The sequence below is a fragment of the Cotesia glomerata genome, linkage group LG1 (assembly GCF_020080835.1).
Source record: "Cotesia glomerata isolate CgM1 linkage group LG1, MPM_Cglom_v2.3, whole genome shotgun sequence".
NCBI classification, from domain to species: Eukaryota; Metazoa; Arthropoda; class Insecta; order Hymenoptera; family Braconidae; genus Cotesia; species Cotesia glomerata.
The window spans coordinates 37262713-37282791 of NC_058158.1; the positions used below are offsets into that span (position 1 = coordinate 37262713).

The 20079-nt window shown below is 27.6% G+C and overlaps 1 protein-coding gene across 1 annotated transcript; it reads right to left on the reverse strand.

Moving 5' to 3' along the window:
* Positions 1 to 1887: 1887 nt before the first annotated feature.
* On the reverse strand, positions 1888 to 20076 carry LOC123261421. Its single transcript, XM_044723015.1, has 7 exons — positions 18528 to 20076; positions 17273 to 17416; positions 14382 to 14559; positions 7345 to 7550; positions 3516 to 3607; positions 2394 to 2586; positions 1888 to 2315 (listed from the first exon to the last, which is right to left on the reverse strand). Exons 1-7 carry the CDS (start codon positions 19465 to 19467, stop codon positions 2035 to 2037), a joined length of 2034 nt encoding a protein of 677 aa, XP_044578950.1. The 5' UTR covers positions 19468 to 20076; the 3' UTR covers positions 1888 to 2034.
* Positions 20077 to 20079: the final 3 nt, after the last annotated feature.

A 20079-nucleotide genomic window follows, 5' to 3' on the forward strand; every position in this document is an offset into this window, starting at 1 on the left:
TAATTAGATCTGATTAGACCAGAGTTATCTAGGGCTATATATATGATTATATATAAGTCTATATATGATTATATCTGATCATATCTAATTGATATTCCAGCTGTCAGGTTATAAAAAATGTCAAAAGAAAATTGCTATTTTTGCTTTTGATTTTAAATAAATATTTGTTAACTGTTAACAAATATTTATTAACATTTAATAAATCGTATTTAATAAATAATTTATTAACTGGTAATAAATATATATTAAATCCCATTATGTTAAGAAATCACTTATTAACAGTTAATAAAGCTCATTAAATATAAACAAATCATTCTATCAATATCAGTGTAACTATACGGAAATCATATATAATTATATATGAATCATATATAACTATATATGAATCATATATAATTATATATGAATCATATCTAATTATATATGAATCATATATAATTATATATGAATCATATCTAATTATATATGAATCATATATAATTATATATGCATTTTGTGATTACTATAAAACATTCTCTGTTTTCATCTCAGAGTCTGCTACTCCAATGATTAATAATTTTTTAAACTATAGTTTTTTGTGGATGAAATAATGGAACTGTATTAATTAATTTAGCTTATAAAAATCGATTATGTATTCGATTTGCATTAGTTTTAGGTATTTCAAGCTTTACTCTTCCAGTAAGTCTCGTAGGTAAACAGGTGGCGTGTTAGTCTCTAAAGCGTCAAATCCCCGGTTCGATCCCCGCTCACGATAAATTTTTTTTATTTTTATAGAAATAATTATATATGATTATATATGATCAGATCTGGCCAATTTTCAGGTCTAATTATATATAAGTGATTATATATAACTATATATAATTAGGCAAATTCATTTTTTCCCGGGTAGACCATGCAGTAATATTATTTTAAGAGTTTACTACATTTTTGTTGTTGCTTAATTAAACACTTAAACATAGTTAGGCCGCGGCTACTTGACTGCTTTACTTACAAGACATCTTTTTGAAATTTTTTTTAAATTATTAAATATTTTAATTTAGTTTAAGTATTTACACTTGGACAGTAAAAAAGTGTATATTAAAGTTTTATAATAATATAAAATTAAATTAAAATTCGCTAATTTAGTGTTTTTAAAGTCGCTTCACAAATAGGCTTTTTAATAAAGTCGAAATTATTTTTTATAAAAAAAAATTAATATTCTGTAAGACGAGAATTGACTGCAGCTTATAAGAGCAAGATAAGAAGCTTACAGAAAATAGCTTTATATATTTTTAATTATATATTGGTCAGTTTACAAAATATTTACGACTTTTAACATATACATCATACATTTAACTATTCTAATATTTGAATCATATATTATTGATTTAGAAAATCATTAATTCAATATTAAAGATCGAAAAACGACCAGCGTCTTATCGTAGGTCTTAAAAAAAAAGTTTAGTATTTATTTTCAGGAAGATAAAATTTTTTACTTCCGTCGTAAAACCATCACAATGACGATTTAAATAGAGTGATAGTGCGCCATTGAGTGACTTGTTTTATATTTATTTACATTATTGTAAAATTTAAAAAGTAAATTTGGATAAATTTCTTTCCGATTGATAACAATTCAAGGAACAAACAACTGAAGCATTGTAAGAATTTATTTAATAACTATATTTTATATTTTATTATTTCCCTACTCTGAAATTAATTTACTTGATATCAATCTTTATTATAGTGATTTAATTAATAACGAAAGTTTAATTTAAATTCTTATAATTTGAAAAACAATCAATTATTATCGCATCAATTAATCAGGCTGTTGATTAATTTTTCAAGTTCAAAATATTGTTGAGTTAGTTATCAAAAATCTATTATTATTATTCTAAATAAAATCAAGTCACGGCATTACATTGAATATTATAATGTATTCAATATTTCTGACAGAAATATTTGAATAATAATTATTAACTATAAAACATGTAAGAGAAAAATTTAATGGAAGATATGTTTTAATTTGAATAATTATAATTATATATATTTTATTCATTAAAGTACGTGTAAATTTTCACAACTTTTACTTTTGCTGTCATTGATGCACATTTTATTTAAAATTTCTCGGGCAAGATTAAGACTAAGGGCAGTTTTACTGCCGTGTAACTTGGTAAGCATTTTACTTTTACTACCCCGTCTCCGTAATTTTTTATCTCGCGTCTCTCTCAAGCGAATTTGCTTAAGTATCCCAACAAGTAATTCATCGACATTGTGTTGAATTCCACTTGAAGTTTCTATGAACTTGCATTCCCGTGATGTTGCCAGTTGTTTCCCCTCTTTAAAAACACCAATTCAATTAAAATAAATTATTATCTGACAACGATAGCATAGCTATTATTTTTCTAATGACTTACCATTAGCGTCAATGCAGCGGCTTCTAGCGAGATCAGATTTATTACCGACAACAATGACAGACCGTTCTTGAGTATAATGCTCACGCCAAAGGTAATTTAGCATATCTTCGGCTACTTGAAAACTTGGACGCGATACAACTGAATAGACAACCACACACGCATGCGGCTCGTATGTAGTCAATGAATTTTCCAACTGTAACATCATCAAACAAATAGGAATTTGAGTTTTATATGCACTCATAAAAACGATTTTGTTGAAATAACAAAAGACGGGATAACTGAAAAATATGTTCTGGTAACAAATAAGTGTAGTTATAGTAACAAATCCATTAGTAGCATTAACAAAATGTTTCAAGTTGTACTAACAAACCAGTCTGTTAAATTACCAAATCAATTTGTTGTCCTAACGAAATCATTTTATTGCAATAACAAAACTAATTTGTTGCTAAAATATTTTCCAAATCAGATATCACTGATTATAGCATATTTTTAAATTATGGATTATTATAAAATTTAATGTAAATTTATTTGTTATTTTAATAGAATAATTTTACTGTTTCAACAAAAAAATTTGTTATACCAACTAAATTATTTTGGCGAATCTACTTAAAGATTTTGCTATAGTAACCAAATTGTTTTGTTGTTATAACAAATCAATAACTTGCTATAACCTAAATTTTGTTATTTTAACATATAATTTGTTATCCCTATGCTAACAAATGCATTTGTTACTACAACATATCTTAAGTTATTTTAACAAAATTTTTTTCTGCGTGTGTGAATTTACATATAAACTGATAACTCGATTATTACTTTCAAAGCAAAAAAAAAAAATAATTAAATTATAAATTCATTCATTTGTCAGTAAAGATTTATCCATATTTTCCAAAGTTCTGAAATTGCTTTGATACTTTTTAATTTAAAGTTACTAAAAGACCTGATTTCAATCCTTCTCTTTTGATAAACTCGAGAGTTGTCTTCACCTCTATGTACTGTAGTATATATTTCTCCCCATCTACTAATAAATTAATTATAAATTTATCGTGTCACTTATTACTAATACAAATAAATGCATCGTTAAATAAATTGACAATATAACTATTAGTAAAATAAAATACTCACGCTCATTTCCACGTGAGGATGGTCAATAAATATCATATCAGATTCCTCGCCATCCAGAAGAATAGATACTGTTTTTTCTCCAAATTCGTCATCTGTAATGATAAAAATTAATAAAGTCAAGAAAAAAAAAAAAAAAAATGACTGATGATGGAAGACATAAATTTTTTTTATAAATTCCCTTGTTGAAAATATTTACGTCTGATTTTGGTATCAAAACAATTTAGTACATAAAATGAACATGGATTTTCCATTAGCACATACTGTGCATACAACCAACCCGCAATTGTGTGCTTTGCTATTGATGAAAGGAGAAGGAGAAGAGAAAGGGGGTTGAACAGCCTTTTGTACAGGGTATATAGTCCAGGATAGGAAAGCTTCCTTTGTGGCTACATCAACCTCACTATCGTAGAAATTTCTCATATAATGTTATTAGTGATGTACTAAACAAATGTTTTGTTTTTATTTTTTTTTATTTGTCGTACAAAAAAGAGGGATTCTTGCGATTAAAATAACCTTTAATTCTATCCCATTAAATCTGAATAATTTATCTATTATCAAGCTACCTTGGAAGCCTTTGTTCCAAAATATAAATTCCGTTGTGTAACCATACATATTGTAATGAGCTTTTAATACCGATTATTATAAAAACAAAATAAAATAATGCTCTAAAAGCTCCACAATAATAATTAAAAGTATAAAATTATTTAAATTAAAACTTTGTTAAAATATCCATCAAAGGTTACAATCTTTTATTTAATGTTTTTATCTTGAGGTAATTAAAAACATAAAACAGTTAAAACGATGCAAGTACAATAGAACCAAGAAAATTCATGTAAAGTGTTTTATAAAATTAACGTAGAAGTAGAAAATATAAAATGTTTAATCTCTGACTTGGAATAAAAATTGATCTGTCAATCACAATTTTTAACTTTATAAAAATAATCCTGGTGCTGTTGATGTACTGAAAATTAACAGAACAGAATTCTCTCGACGGTCGGACGTGTTATTATTAAATTAATTTTCTCAATCTACCTACGTAACTACCTGCGATGCTTTGCATACAAAAATATTAAGCCAGAAATTCTGTAAGTCTTTTAGAACAATAGAATTTTAGATTTTCACGCGAAATTTATTTAATTTAACTCGACAATCATTTTTAGTAATAAATTTAAGCTGCCGGAAAAAAAGTTATTTTAATGATAATCATATTTTCAGAGGACAATTATAATTACATTAATTAACGAGCTAATTATAGGTATAGAAATTGGCAAAATGAAAATATACAATCTGATTGAAGCTTTGAATAATATTTTATTTATTGCGCAATATATGTCAGATCTTTGGATTATTTATAAATTTAAGTTGGTGTAAATAAAAGGTTGACATTTAAGTCATGAATTATACAGAATAAATGCACTTTATAGGAAATATATTTATAAGAAAAGCCCGTTGTAATATCCTGAATACCTATGATAAATTACTTATTGATTGTGAATCGATAAAGTTACATTGATGGAACGTAGCTCTAAAATACGTTTTTACATTGTGATTCGCTACGCTCTTCGGAAACTTATCCTCTTTCCTTCTCGTTCGTTTGATACAAATGAATAGATTTTTTTGCAACAAGACTTCGAGAATAAATGTCACCAGATCAAATTGATCAAAGTTTTACTTTTAACAGATAATAATAAAATGTTTAAAGTGAAAAAGTATTTACAATGAATAATTTAATGAAAAATAAAAATATTTTTTAACCAAAGAGTTTCTCATTATTAAAATTTTTCATGCATGTACAACAAGCTCAGAAATGGCAAGGAAGTTATGTTACGATGAGAATAACGTAGAGTTATATATGTATATATATGTATGCACGTGGAATATTGCACAGACCAATTACACTGAAGTATTTGTGTGTGAATAATAATGTAAATATACTCGGTAAATTCATTGAAATGTGCTGACTACTTCTTGTGAGCTTTTTTTTTTATATCAAAACATCTACTTCAAAGCACCGAGGTCGTGAAAAGTTTTTAAACCAATTTTTTACCAAGAGTATGAAAAGCTTACATTTATTTTTATAAAGTCACCCTTTGTAAAATAAATATGAATCTTATTACTGTATTTAAAGTTGGAAAATAATTGATGCAAGCTTGGTTTATTTATTGTTATGTCGGACTCAACGTTCGACATTTTAAATTAATTGGATATAAATTATCCACTAATAATTCATATTTTTACATACATTTATTTTATTGTTTTAAAACTTTCCTCTCTAGACATTGCCATTAGTAATTTTCCAAAAAGAATATTTTTATTTTTCTATTTTACGCCAGGTAATCGGTTTATATGGGTCGGGTTGTAAACCATAATTTTATGACCCGAACATTCAAGGAAATAGTCTTATTTATCTAGTTACATCTTGGGAATTTTCCGCGTTTGGTTGGGCCGACCAAGAGCTCCGAGCCTGAACAAATAGTCTAATGGACTTTAACCTTTGTCTAGATCCGGAATAGAAATTTTTTTGTGATAATAAAATAAATGTACAGAAAGAGAAAATATTATAAAGATAACAGTATTTTAAATAATACAAAAAGGTAAATAATGATAATTTTAAGTAACAAATTTTTGAATAATATAAAAATAATATCTTTTAAATAATGATAATTTTAAGTAACAAATTTTTGAATAATATAAAAAATAATATCTTTAAATAATGATAATTTTAAGTAAACAAATTTTTGAATAATATAAAAAATAATATCTTTAAATAATGATAATCTAAGTAACAAATTTGAATATTGAAAGAAATAATATTCCTCAATAATGATAATTTAGTATAATAATTTAAATAAGGAACACCAACGTATGTAATAATAAAGCAAAATACTTAAAATATTAATAGTTAAATAACATTAATAAATAACAATAGTTTAAGTTTAGAAAAAGGAAATAAATGTTATAAGGTTTATTTCGAATTAAATATAATTCGCGAAACATTTTAACTTACGATAAATTAATTACTCGGTTAATTAATTTAATAGAATCTCCCGAATAAACAAATAAACTACAGTAATGTAAATTTAGATTTAGTTAAATAAATAACTTAGTTAACAAAGTAAAAATTTAACAATGATTTACGTTTCGATTGTTAACATAGAATTTAAGAGAAGGGAGACAACAGGCCTTTGAGACAACGTGGAGGGAGTAGTGCGCTACCCGAAACGTTGGGCCCTCTCGAAGAAAGGGAAACTCGTGACTACTTGGTGTTACTGTAATTGGCCTAGAGTTTCCCCCAAACATAGAAATTAGGAAAATGTCACCACCTAAAATTCTTGTCAGTTTCAGTTTTTTTGTTTTCTAGTAGTCCAGTTTTAGTTTTTACACCCTCAACACGAGGTCAAGTTTAGTAGTTTAACGTAACACAATATTTTCCTCAGTCTATTATAATTAGTAAAATTTTACGTTGTTACGAGTCAAGTTAAAGTAGATTCAGTTGGATTTTTCTTTTCTTTTTTTTTTTTTATTTTTTTCTTTTTCCTTTTATTGAAACAGGGAAGAAGCGGTGACATCCACATATAGTGCAAGTCCAACAGTAATGTATTAGAATTTTGAATACATCTAATAATTTGAATTCTAATTTTATTTCTTTTTGTTATTTAATTTAACCAATTCCCATAAGCTTCAGATCCTTATCTATTAGCCTAACGGCTAGGATAAAAATAATTAATTTTAGTTGCGTTCTGACGTAACATTATTTATATAGTTTATGCAAAATATTTAAATTAATAATAAAGGTGATAATAATAATTAATGAGAGTGTTTATCTTACCTAGACTCGCATCATAAGTATTCATGTATTCACTTGTCATGAATTGTGAAACTAACGCGGTTTTACCAACCCCGGAATCCCCGAGTAACACTACCCTGTACTTAGAAACTTCTTCGGCTTCACTTTCAGTACTATCACACACAGCCCCTTGCCCGCTGCAGCAAGATCCTTCAAACGGTGATCTTTCACCAGACACATTACTATTTCTGAAACACAAATTATCATTTTTTTTTTATTTATCAACTAAAAAAATCTTTGAGAGAAAATAAGAATAATATTTTAATCAATTTTAATTTAAAAAAAAAAAAAAAAAAAAAAACTGATTAAACTTTATCGATTGTTAAACCTTTGATGCGATATCGTTGATAGATTATTGAAAAAAAAAAATTTATTTCCATAAAAGTTTTGTTTCCAATATTTATTCCCCATCTATTCCTATTTCAGAGCTTTTTCTATTTTCCAATATTTTTTTTTTCTGGTCAGGTATAACGAAATTATTAAATTTTGAGTATCGAATATTTTCAAACCCATTTTAGTGATTTCATTATAAAATATAAATAAATTTTGTTTTAATATTTAAAAAAAAAATAATTAATCGAGCATTATTCTCATTAATTACCAATATCCCTTCCAACTATTCATAATCTGAGTGCGGTCAGTACCGGGATGAGGATACGTGATAATTGGGGTGATTTAGTTTCTGATAAATTCATGAGTATCAAGCAAAAAAAAAAAAAGTAGTGAATCAATTTACAATATAATGATAGTTTAAGGAATTGTTAAATTCGTGTTAACGTTTAAAAAGCAAATTTATATTTTAAAAGGATGTAACAATTTTTTTTTTTTTTTTCACCAATTATAATCATTATAAAATGATTGCTCTATAAAGTATCGATAAAATTAACGAAGCTATAAGAGCGCTTTCAATCTGATATCTTATCAAACGTAGAGCAGTGTGAAATTATATTTCACGTTTAGCTGAGTCGTATTGAACTTGCACTATTATAAGATAAATATTACATGCAGAGATAAACTTTATATTAACAATATGAAAAGTTACAAAAGTTAAAAGTCTTTCAAAGTCTTTGAAAAAAAATTTTTTATGTGTATTATTAAATTTAAAAAATTTTTCATTATTACTAATAAGGCTAAAAGAATTTCCACATGCCATGTCATTGTCTATTTTAGTATCAGTGCGTAAGGTTTGTCTGGTACGTAGTTGGTTCACAGAAGAAACTAGAGTGGCCAAAAAAACCAGACGAGTCAGAAAAAAAGCGTCTGAGATTGATGGATTATAAATTACTATATTATTTTTTATTATCGCGCTTGATATTAATTAAATTAAAGGAATTTTATAAACAAAATACATTTTTTGGCTGTAATCCACAATTGTTTTTTGTTCTGAATAAAATGCTAAATCCGTATTCATAAATACAGATGAATCACTGATGATGCTGCATTAGCCCGAGAATCATAGAATCGTAACGTCAATCAACGACATAGCTGACTCATGTCAAACTATACCGTATAATATATATAGCTCATACATTTCTAAAATTCTCTATACCCATTCTTGTATTTGTAATGTAATATAATAAGGTTATCACCCTTTTTATATGTACATATATAATGACAACCACCGGAATCGTAAAAAAACTATACCGCCAAATTAATACTATTTTATTTTTGTGCTTGAGGGAAAAAAATACGTTTGATTGGTCTCGTATTGTAACTAGGTCACGTTTTAGATCAAATGAATACCGAATGGAACGTTTCGAAACTTCCAAAGCCACCTTTCGAGTATTTAAAATTTTACCCAAACTTTTTTTTCCATAAAAAAAATTTTATTTATTTTCAACTATTGAAAACAATGATTGTCAATTAATTTGTTAACTCTAAAAACGGTTAAAAAAAAGTACAATTACATTTTTCCGTCAAAAATGCTATAAAATATTCATAAAAGAATTTGAGTGGTATAACATTGAATACATTATCTATTTCAGTCATAAAAGATTTATATCTCTTTATATACACCGCAAACTTTCCTTTTAACTCGTTGTATAAAAGAGCAAAAACTTTTCATGTCACTCTATTTTACTATGAGTTGAATTTAAATGTTTTGTTCGTCAATGTCAACATTTATGACTCCAAATAAATAATATTATATTTTTAATACTTTAATGATTAATTAAAATTGAAAATGTAATTGTTGTTTAATTTGAAAAACAATAAACATTGTTTATGGTGGGTGTAATAATAAAGAGGAAGCTTAACATTGAAGAGTTATTATGTGTGTTATATATCGCGAGGAATGTTTGAATTCCACGAATATCTTTTGGCCGCGAAAAATATAAAAGGAGTCATCAGACAGCCCTAGCCCCTCTTGTACTCTAAACACGTGACTCTCATTTCCCCCAGCTTTTGTACTCATCTCCGTTCGTTCAGATTAGAATAACTCAACCACTCTCGGTAATTCCACTCTTCACTCTTAAGCTCAATCTCTTCACTGTCAGTTCATCCTTGTGTGAGCTTTTTATTTACACGCAGAGTAAAAATGGAAGTTGCCAACGGTAAGTTATTATTTTATAATTATTTATTCAACATTGTTGTGAGTGAATTTATAAATTGTTAGAATCAACAATCCAAAAACTACGAATTTTTATTATAATGAATTAAAGTGTGCTGTTGGATATTTTTTTGATTTTATTTCAATAATAAATTTTTTTCCATTATTTCTATAAAAGATTTCACTCCAATTGAAAAAAAAAAAAATTTAACTGGTGTCATTTTTTTCAAAGAAAAAAATTAATTTTATATAAATTATATCGTTAAGAGCAAAGTAAATAGATATTATGAAAGATACCACTTAGTATTTCCGTGAACAATCCCCGGGAGTCAGTAATGGCGCCAGAAAATCTTTTGGTAGGATAAAATACTGTCGAAAATAAAGAAAACATAGTGTATTAAAGCAACTTAACTCTTTTAATGCAACTATTTCGTACTTGTGAAAAGCTTCTTTGAATTAAAATAAATTTTACCATCAGTGAGCTTAAGAATAATTTATTTTTTTTTGTTTCAAATCAATCCAACAGTCGACACATGATTTTGTTTATAGATGAGGTCCAATAATATTTATTATTACAAAAGATTTGTACATCTCACCAGCAATTTAATTTACATTATTTGTATTTTCAGTAAATGACACCGCGACCAGCTTATTGGAACAATCTTCTAACATGAACATCAGCTCGGCGATGTCATCAGTAACATCCTCAAAGTCTGTCCAGAGCGTTCAAACTAAAAAAGTCATCGAGTCATCTACCAGCGTTAAATCTGTCACGACTTCATCCATGAAATCTCACAGATCCGTTGAAGTTGAAGAAGAAATTGAGTACATTGAAGATGCATAATATAAATTCATAATATTAATAATAATTTTACATTTTACAAAAGCTGAATAATCAAGAGCAGTTACATCTGATGCTTGCGGAAAATTCGAAATCCTTTCATTGGTTTTTTTTTTTTTTTTTTTTTTTTTTTTTAATTTTCCTCTGTACAAATATTCTATTGAAAGAAATACAACAACTCGAAAAGCACCATTATACAGAATTTCGCTTTCCCGGAGTAATCAAAGCTCTCTATATATCGCACACACCAACACATCCAACTGAAAATGACTAAAATTGGTACTTTATTGAACGATTTCTAGAGCAAATACACGTTTATTGGTAATTGTGAAAAAAAAAAATCCACCGGTAATATCTTTAAAGAGTTTTTTTAGTGTTTCACCTTCCACTTGAGTTGATCCCTCGGAAATTCAATATTTATCTCGGAAAAAACTTTGATACTTATTGCATCAAAAGTTGATTATCCTTTAATATCCTGTCTTGTTTTTTTGTTTGATCATCAAATTAAGTGATTTGATAAAAATTTACGTTTAATCCCCACAAGGATATTAGATATCAATGAAAAGCTTATATCACATCGATATTTCGTTAAAACTAGTCTCACTTATTTATAGACTACAAAGGAAATAAATTCAATAAGAAAAAAACGCAAGATCACCGACTCACGGTCAATCATCTGTTCGTAGGATTACCAAAATAACTGACACTGGCATCTTCGGCTTTGCGCCTCGGGCATGTATTGATAAATATATATATATATATACGTGTGTGTGTGTGGATTTTAAAGAAAATCGAAGAAAAGAATGAAGATAAAGAAAAAAATTGTACAAAAACAATATTGAAGCCATGAGTAATACTATAAATATTTGGCATTCCTCCAAAAGTTTAAAACTTCGCCAAATAACAAATACTTACTCATCATTCTTTACTATAAATTTTTCTGCGTGTACTTGTCGTTTTAATTGGCTCTCATATAAATTTAAATCATTTTTAAGAGTGTCATTATTTTTAATTATTATTTAAATTAAAATTAATTTATGAACAATTTTTTATACAATTACTGTTATGTTAAATTAAATAAATAAAAATATATTGCTCAATTGTTTTTTTGATGCCTTAAAAATATTTTATTAGGTAAAATCCAACATAAACTCCACTTTTTCGGGTTAATAATCAAGAATAAGTTTTATTGTGACAACCGTACCATCATGGAAACAGAATTGGTTATTACTCAACCATATCATTTGTAATTCTATTTGAAATGATATGCCATTGTTGACAGAGAAGGAAAAATGTACTGTATCGATTGTATTTTTCAACTATGACTACTCTATTTTGGCACCAGGGAACAAAATAAAATATCCAAAAGGGTAACAATTATTGCTGACAATAAATCTTATGATAAAACGAAATATCTGAATTTTTTTAATTAATTAAAACTATCTGAAGTATACACTTTATTTAAACTGACTGTGGAAGTTAGTCAATCGAAATACACGATAGAATAAACCTTAAGCTTGTAGGTATCCGAAAGTTCTGGGAGTGGAAGCGAAAGAATTATTTATCAGCTCAATCGCTCGAACTCTGACTACTAGATTGAACTTATTTTATTATCACCAAGTCGGAGAAACTTTTTTCAATCTCGAAAACTCTGGAGAAATGACAAAAACTTTTTGAGATTAGGTTAGAAAGGTCAACCCAATAAACAATGTCCCGAATTTAATTTATACACATATACATTGGTTGTCGATTTTTGCTGCACATAATAATATTTTATGAGTTTTGTGTGTAATAAATATTTATTTAACCAATAGACAAAATCCTTTTACTATAATCGATAACTTTATTCTTTTATAAAGATATAAATAGAGTAGGGGATAGACAAAAGTTGGATAACCATTATTATTATTATCGATAGTAATTAGAGAAATGATCTCTGGATTATTTATTCCAGGAAACAATAGAATGAATAATTGATGATGATCCGGGTATTAAATAAATAAACAAGGCTTGTACTTTATTATTTATAAATATTCATTTGGTTTCGGCTGGCATTTATATTATACTAAGGTGATCATTTATCTTTATCTTTTCTGCCCTCTCACCACAAAGGGACTCAAGATGCGGGAAAAGTCTTTTGAAAAATGTAACAAACAAAAGCTTATTTTTTTGTCCATTTATTATATCTGGCTGGCAAAAAAATAATTTTTTACGATAAATTATTTTTCATTTTCACTCCTAAAAAATACTGAAATGGAATGTGCTGTTTTTATTTACTGTTTCAATTTATTAAAAATAGCCAAGAAAAGCGTACTCTGGAGATTGAGATTATTTTTTAATCTCAAGCATGCCCGAGAAAATTAACAAATTACATTTAAGTAATGGAGGAGGTTGTATTTATAACTAAACCTCCATCAGTCTTAAAATTTTTTTAATACTTTATTTAAAGTAGTTGTTATCATTGTTAAATATTATAAAAAAATGTAAATCAACATTTTTATATTAACTTATAAAATATATTTTAGCTTTAAAAAAATTAATTAAGTTAAACTTGAAAGAAAAATTGAGAGTGTAAATTTTGTCAACAGAATTTAAATTTCAAAAGCCCGAATTTACATTTTAAAATTATTCGCTAAACAAATTGTAATATATAATTAAGCAAAATCATGAATATTTTATATAATTTAGAAGATATAAAATTCATATTCCCTAGAGCAGGGACATAAATCCCCAATAGAAAAAAAAAAAATATAAAAAATAAACTTGATATAAAATATGTGAATAATAAAACTTATTTCCTAATACTTTAATTGATAATGACAATAAAGAGTAAAAGAAAGGAAAATAAAAGCTGCTCTGAAAAAAAAAAAATAGCATATAATTCTAACCCTATATCAGTTGCCTCAAGGGATCAGTTGACATGATTATTATATGGCTGTCACACACGCATGCTTCAATATTGAATAGTGTAAAGATGTATAAGGGAAATTTTGTTTTTTGTTCCCTCTAGTTTTTCTCAATCTCCTAACTTTGACAAGAACGCACACAAATATAGAGAATACTATTGACAATTCAAGTGTTTGGGGAATGATCTTGAGTTTTCTACTTGCTTCGATCACTTATTCCTCCAGACTCAATACTCAACAATCAATGTCAGTTAATAAATAAACTATTTTTTTAATTTCTATCTACAGTATAATTACTGTCAAGAGTTTATTAATAAAAATTTAATTGAAACGTAAATATTTTGTCAACAGATGGTATTTTATAAATGTAATTCAGGATAATGGCAATTTAAATATTTATAAAAATTTCAATATGCTCTTACTACTTTGCAGAGTATATATATTATCAGTTTGAAAGTAGATTGAAACTCAAGGAGACAATATTTGCTCTGACGAAAGCCAAGGTTTGATGATTATTATATATCAAAGTAAAGTTTGATGTTTGACCTAGATCACATGTGAAAAAAAAAAAAAAAAAAAAAAAAAATAATAAAATAAAATAAAAGTGAAATATCAAATACCTCACGGCTGATGGATCAAGAGCTCTGAGACCGAGATTTTAGGGACTTTGAGGTATCTCCGGTTATCTAGTAAAAGGGATTTGAGTTGTTGCGAAATTACTTACCTGCTGCTATTGACCGACGTGTTGCTTCTGCTACGCCGTGAGATAATGGAATCCCCACGATTGACAACACCTTTATGTGTAATACTGAACGCTCGAAGTCTGTACAAATCATCACCAGCTCGTGGGTTATATGGTTTTTCCGGTAAACTGTGGACACGAGGTCGAATGTGATCCGGAACTAAAACCATAAATAAATTACTGAATTTTATTTTAAATAAAACACACAAATACTTTCTAAGTATACCCATAAATTATCTAAAAATTGAATGAGAATTGTAAATTAAAACTTTCTTTACCGTAGTTTGTATTTCTTACCCTCAGCATCTTTTATTATTATTATTATTATTATTATTATTATTCGCTTATATAGTAATAATAACTAATTAACTTTGAAACATTTAGGAGACAAAGTTTCTTACTCAAGAAGTTGGTAAACTTTACGGCAGTAGTTTTAGGTCAGCTTCGGTCAGCACTAAATTGCCTAGAGAAATTCGCCACTTAATCAATCTATAGATAATTATTTCACTTTTTTATTTGCTTTACTGGACAAATTAAGTATATGCTAATTCAGATTATTGATTGATCTTTAGTACTTTAATAAATGCGTCGCTATTAGATGAATAATTTAAAAGTTTAATAATGAAAAACTCGGCAGCGCTTTTACTATAAATAATAAATCGGGATTACTAAAAAATTCATGGTAAAAAACAAATCTGAAAAAGTGGATTGAGAATAAACTGATGGTAGCAGTTTATTTTTAAACATACATTTTTATTTAAAAAAATTAATAATTGAAAAAAAGTATTATAAATTTAACGATATGAAGCATTGGAAATTCTCGTCGCATTTAAATACCGTCGAAATATTGATCTTATGAAAATCTTATTTTTATTATTATTATTGTTTTCTTATTTCTTTTTAGGTCGCAAGCTTTACTTGTGATTTCTATCCCTCACGCACAATTGAATATATATATTTTATAGAGAGAGTTGGTAACGGGGTTCATCCAAAAGCCGACGTTAACCGTTCACCGTTAAACCAACTGCTGCCAGAAGCGATTTTAACGCTGTGAATACTGATGAGCGAAGATAATAGGTCTTCTTAAATGCCCTAGAGTCCGACGTTGTCAGACCTCCAATTGAAATCCCCAGATATATATTCCATAAATTGATTATCAATCATAATATACTATCATTATTTTTTATTTTAATAATTATTAACAATAGTAATTTTATACTTTAACTTTTTACCTCTGATTACTTATTATTCATAATAATAAACATGAAACTTCAATTGACGAAGACAAAATCAATATCTAATATAAAAAAAAATTATTATACACCGAGGAGAAGATAAATGAGGAAATCTCAAATTTCTCGATGAGATTCAATTAAAAAAAAAAAAAATTTTTATTGGGATTAAAGTAAAGAGATTAAATAAAACTTTTTTTTTTTTTTAATTATTAAAGCTCAATGATCAGCAATTGAGCGGATAAAAAATTTTTATTTATTTAATTAGTTTTTAAATGTTCAATTTTTTGTAAAGCAACAAAACGTTTAATAAAAAATATACAGAATTTTTATTAAAGCTCTCTATTTATACTTTATGTAAGATAATATTCGTGCTTTAAGAATATAAAATAAAATAAAAATGAAAAAGAATACATATAATATTCATTCATGCTCATAGTCTTTTGTACAACGTATATACTTAAAAGAATTCTGCCTTTTTGAAACCATATTTGTTATAGACCCGCATATATTCTTTGAAAAAGCGAATTTACAATGGATCAAAGCCCCTAAGCTCTATCAAAAAAAAAAAAAAAAAAAAAAAAAAAACTACCAAAAGATATTTTATTTTATATATTGCTAATAAAATATATAAGAGCGAGTTAATATATACTTTAAACTTTTAATTTAATCATAAAATCAATACACTAATATTATTAGTGGCAAACTGTTCAATTAAAAAGTAAAGTTTTGCTATCAAATTAATTATTCAACTATGTAGAGGTCAACGATTAAAAATAATAATGCTGAAAATGATAACTACGTTAATTAAGTAATGTAATAATACGGTCAACAATTTTAATTTTAGTGTGGTAAATTAAATACTGAACGTAATTTAATATTCCTCCGGTAACTTCGGTATTACAGGTTTGAAACCGCAGAAATCGAACATTAGATACCTGGAATTTGAAATTATTCACGATATTGTTATAACTTACAAAATATTCTAGGAATTAATTGTCGATTAACCAAATACCGCTGCTCATTATATCTGTTATGCTTAATGATTTAATCATTGATAAATTTAGTTTAACATTTATTTACTGTTGATATATAAATTTGGAGCAACAGAATTTCTTTGTGTTAATTACATAAACTAGGTTATATATTATCTAATACAATTAGATGAAATGAATAACAATTTATTCATAGAAGCAGGGCAATGTATAATATATCTTACGAAACAATGATAATAAATATCACGGGCCGTATCAGGAGAAATTCCCAAATGAAAACAACTTAATTATGTTGACAATTTAACTGCATAAATTTCATTTTAAACTTTTAATTATATAAATTAATAACATTAAATGTTTTCTTTAATATCTTCAACTTGAATTATTTACAAATGTGGCAATAAAAATTGAACTTTGAAATTGTTTGCATAGTTTCACGCGATTTCTCTGGTTGGAATTCGAACAATAAATTCATACATCGAGAGTTGCTGATGAATTGAAATTCTTCGTTGTTCAATATCGTCTATAAATTATTCATCTATGCCAATGGTTGTGATATAAGTACTTTTGGTATTTTTAAATTTTATATTGCTGAGCAATCAACAACTGTCAAATTTGTTTTATAATTTAAAAACATTAAATTTACCTGGCAATTCAAGAAAATTAGAAGTTCTTCTCTGGCGGCCTCGCGGATGAGCGCTGAAATTCAGTGGTCCAATATCTTCATTGCTGATATTAGAGATATTCGAAACCTGGCTATCACGAGAGCCTCGCCTGGATGCCAAATAAGCTGAAACGTATACGAATAATATAGATAGATAATTACACCAGTAGTTATAGCTTAGTTACATAGCTTATGTTTAATCAACCCATGTTTGGAATTCTAAAATCAAAGGGACTTTCAATACTCGGGTGAGTCACCTAATAAGTCAATAACATTAATTAACCAATACAGCCACGGTATTTGCCGTGATAAACTTTTTATTTAAATTTTATTTTATTGTCTCTAAAATTTAACGGTACAAATTCGAAAAGTCATACAAGAACAAAAGTTGCGTTGAGTCAAATGAAATAAATTGATTCAAGAGTTAACAACTGTATAAACCATTATCGGATTTCAATTTTTGTTTTTTTTCTTTTTTTTTTTTTTTTTTTTTATTCCGATAATTTAAATCCTTGCCGTCGGCAGCCTTTCAGTTAAACGAACAATAAAATAAAGATAATTTGAAAGCATTGTAAAGTACATGGGATTATGACATCAACTCATATCAATTAGACTCTTTTATGACAGTACATTAAGTGTGTAATTTGAGAAAGATATAAATATATATATCATCCCATTTATCCATATATATATCGAGCAATTAACACAACAGAGCCTTGAACACACATTAATTATTTTTTATCAATAGTTACAATGTCACTTATAATGTAATAATAATTATATAATTTTATTTTTAATTATTGTGAGTTATCTATTGAGAACATTGCATTAAAATGAAAATAAAAATGTTTGGTATAAATTTTTTCAGCTTTTATGAACAGCGATTCCTCTTTCAAACAACTATCTCAACTTTTTTATGAATTCAAGAAACTAAAAAAAAAAGTAAATACAAAATAGTCCAACAATGAATTATAGGATGGACATTTATGTCCCTTTTTATAACTTCATTCGTGACTATTTTTTTTTTTTTTTTTTTCTTTTTTGCGGGGGGAAAAATCAATAGCAAATGCTACTGTTGAAAAGAAAAATAAAATGTCATTAATTAATGAATATTCTAAAAATAAAAAAAAAAAGTAAAAAAAGTAATTAATAGTTATAATTTAGTGATTTGTGGGAATAGGTAAAGGATTGGAGCAATTTATCAGGTAATGGAAAGTTATTTGTTAAGATATTTTACCTAAACCTCCTTTCATCGATCCTCTCCGCCTGGGGCTGGACAGTATAGTGATTTCAGTTTCGTTTTCATCAACTGCAGCCGCGTCAGTAAGATCACTTGTGGAGCGACGTGAAATATTTTTTCCACTAGACCTCATTGAGATTTTCTCCGTGACCTCATTCAGACAACCATAACTCTTGTTGAGTTGGACGCTACCCAATCTTTTTCTTTTATTCTGAGGACTATCTCGATCCTGTCTTTTTACCGTCTTACTTTCTGCTCCTTTGTAAAACTTATCACCGAGGTCTTTGGTCAAACATTCTTCAAACTCGTCAGCATCGGCAGCTCGGGGACTCGGGCTGCGTGACGATGAGGTAACGATAGTTTTTGGTGAGTTTAGAGGCCGAAGGTTCAAGCACGAATTTCGACGACTGTAATCTGCAGAGTTTGGGCTTTTTTGGCTGAAACTTTGAGATGACCCACAGGAGGGTGATCTGCTTCTTATAATTGGACCCAGCGAACTCGGAGAGGCTGGACTTTTCGGTGGATAGCTCAGTGTTTTCCCGAAATTCTTCTTTGGATTGCAGAACGAAAATACCGGGGATTTGCTTGACTCGGAAGCTCGCGGGCTTTTCATGCCCAATGAGTTTTGACTGTAGAAACTGGAACTTCTGTTGACGTTGCTGCAAGAATCGCTCTCTGGTAAAAGACTGCTGCGAGAGCTCGACATTTTTCCAAAATCTTCAAAGTCGAAATTGGCATTTGGAGTCTCGGGATAGTACTCGGGTGGGAATTCAAATACCCGCGGCGTGCTCGGTGATTTGCAGCCCAAGTTTTGGAGCTGCTGGCTAGGACTCCGTTGCCCAGAGCTCGATAAAATTGATGGGGGCAATTGAGGAAGCTGCCGAGGACTCCTTGGAGACTTTAAATTGGTGAACGGACCCGGACTGTTGATTGCCATTTTCAATATTTACAATATCTTCAATACTTTCCTTTAATACTACCTACTTCAATAATCGATAAATTTAATCGGTAGTACTTTTGTTACACTTATATAGTTAGTCGATTTATTTCGCGCCAATCCGTAAGTATCTTAAACACATAACACTGGCTTAATGTCTTTAAATCAGACGAATCTAATATAAATTTATATTATCGCTTTCGCAAGTTGACTATTTTATCCTTTTATTTAATTTACTTTCACTCGATAAATAATAATAAATTATATTCTATTCGAGTAATTTTTAAAACTAAAAAATATCAAGTATCACAAAGAAGAGATTAATATAATTAATCTTGTAATTACATATTTAGATTGAAATTGATATTAGCCCTGTGGGCAAGAGTATCATCTTTCAAAATATTATTTATGTGATACATATTTATCCAAGCTATCACAGATGTTCAGACATGTATGATTTATTTTTTTTTTTTTTTTTACACCGACATATTCTTGTACGTGGGGATAAATTTTAGTAAATAAGATTACTCCGTTGGAGGAAAATATAACATTTGTTTAATATCGTAATACATTAAAAATTAACTTTAATTTTATTTTAACATTATTTCATCA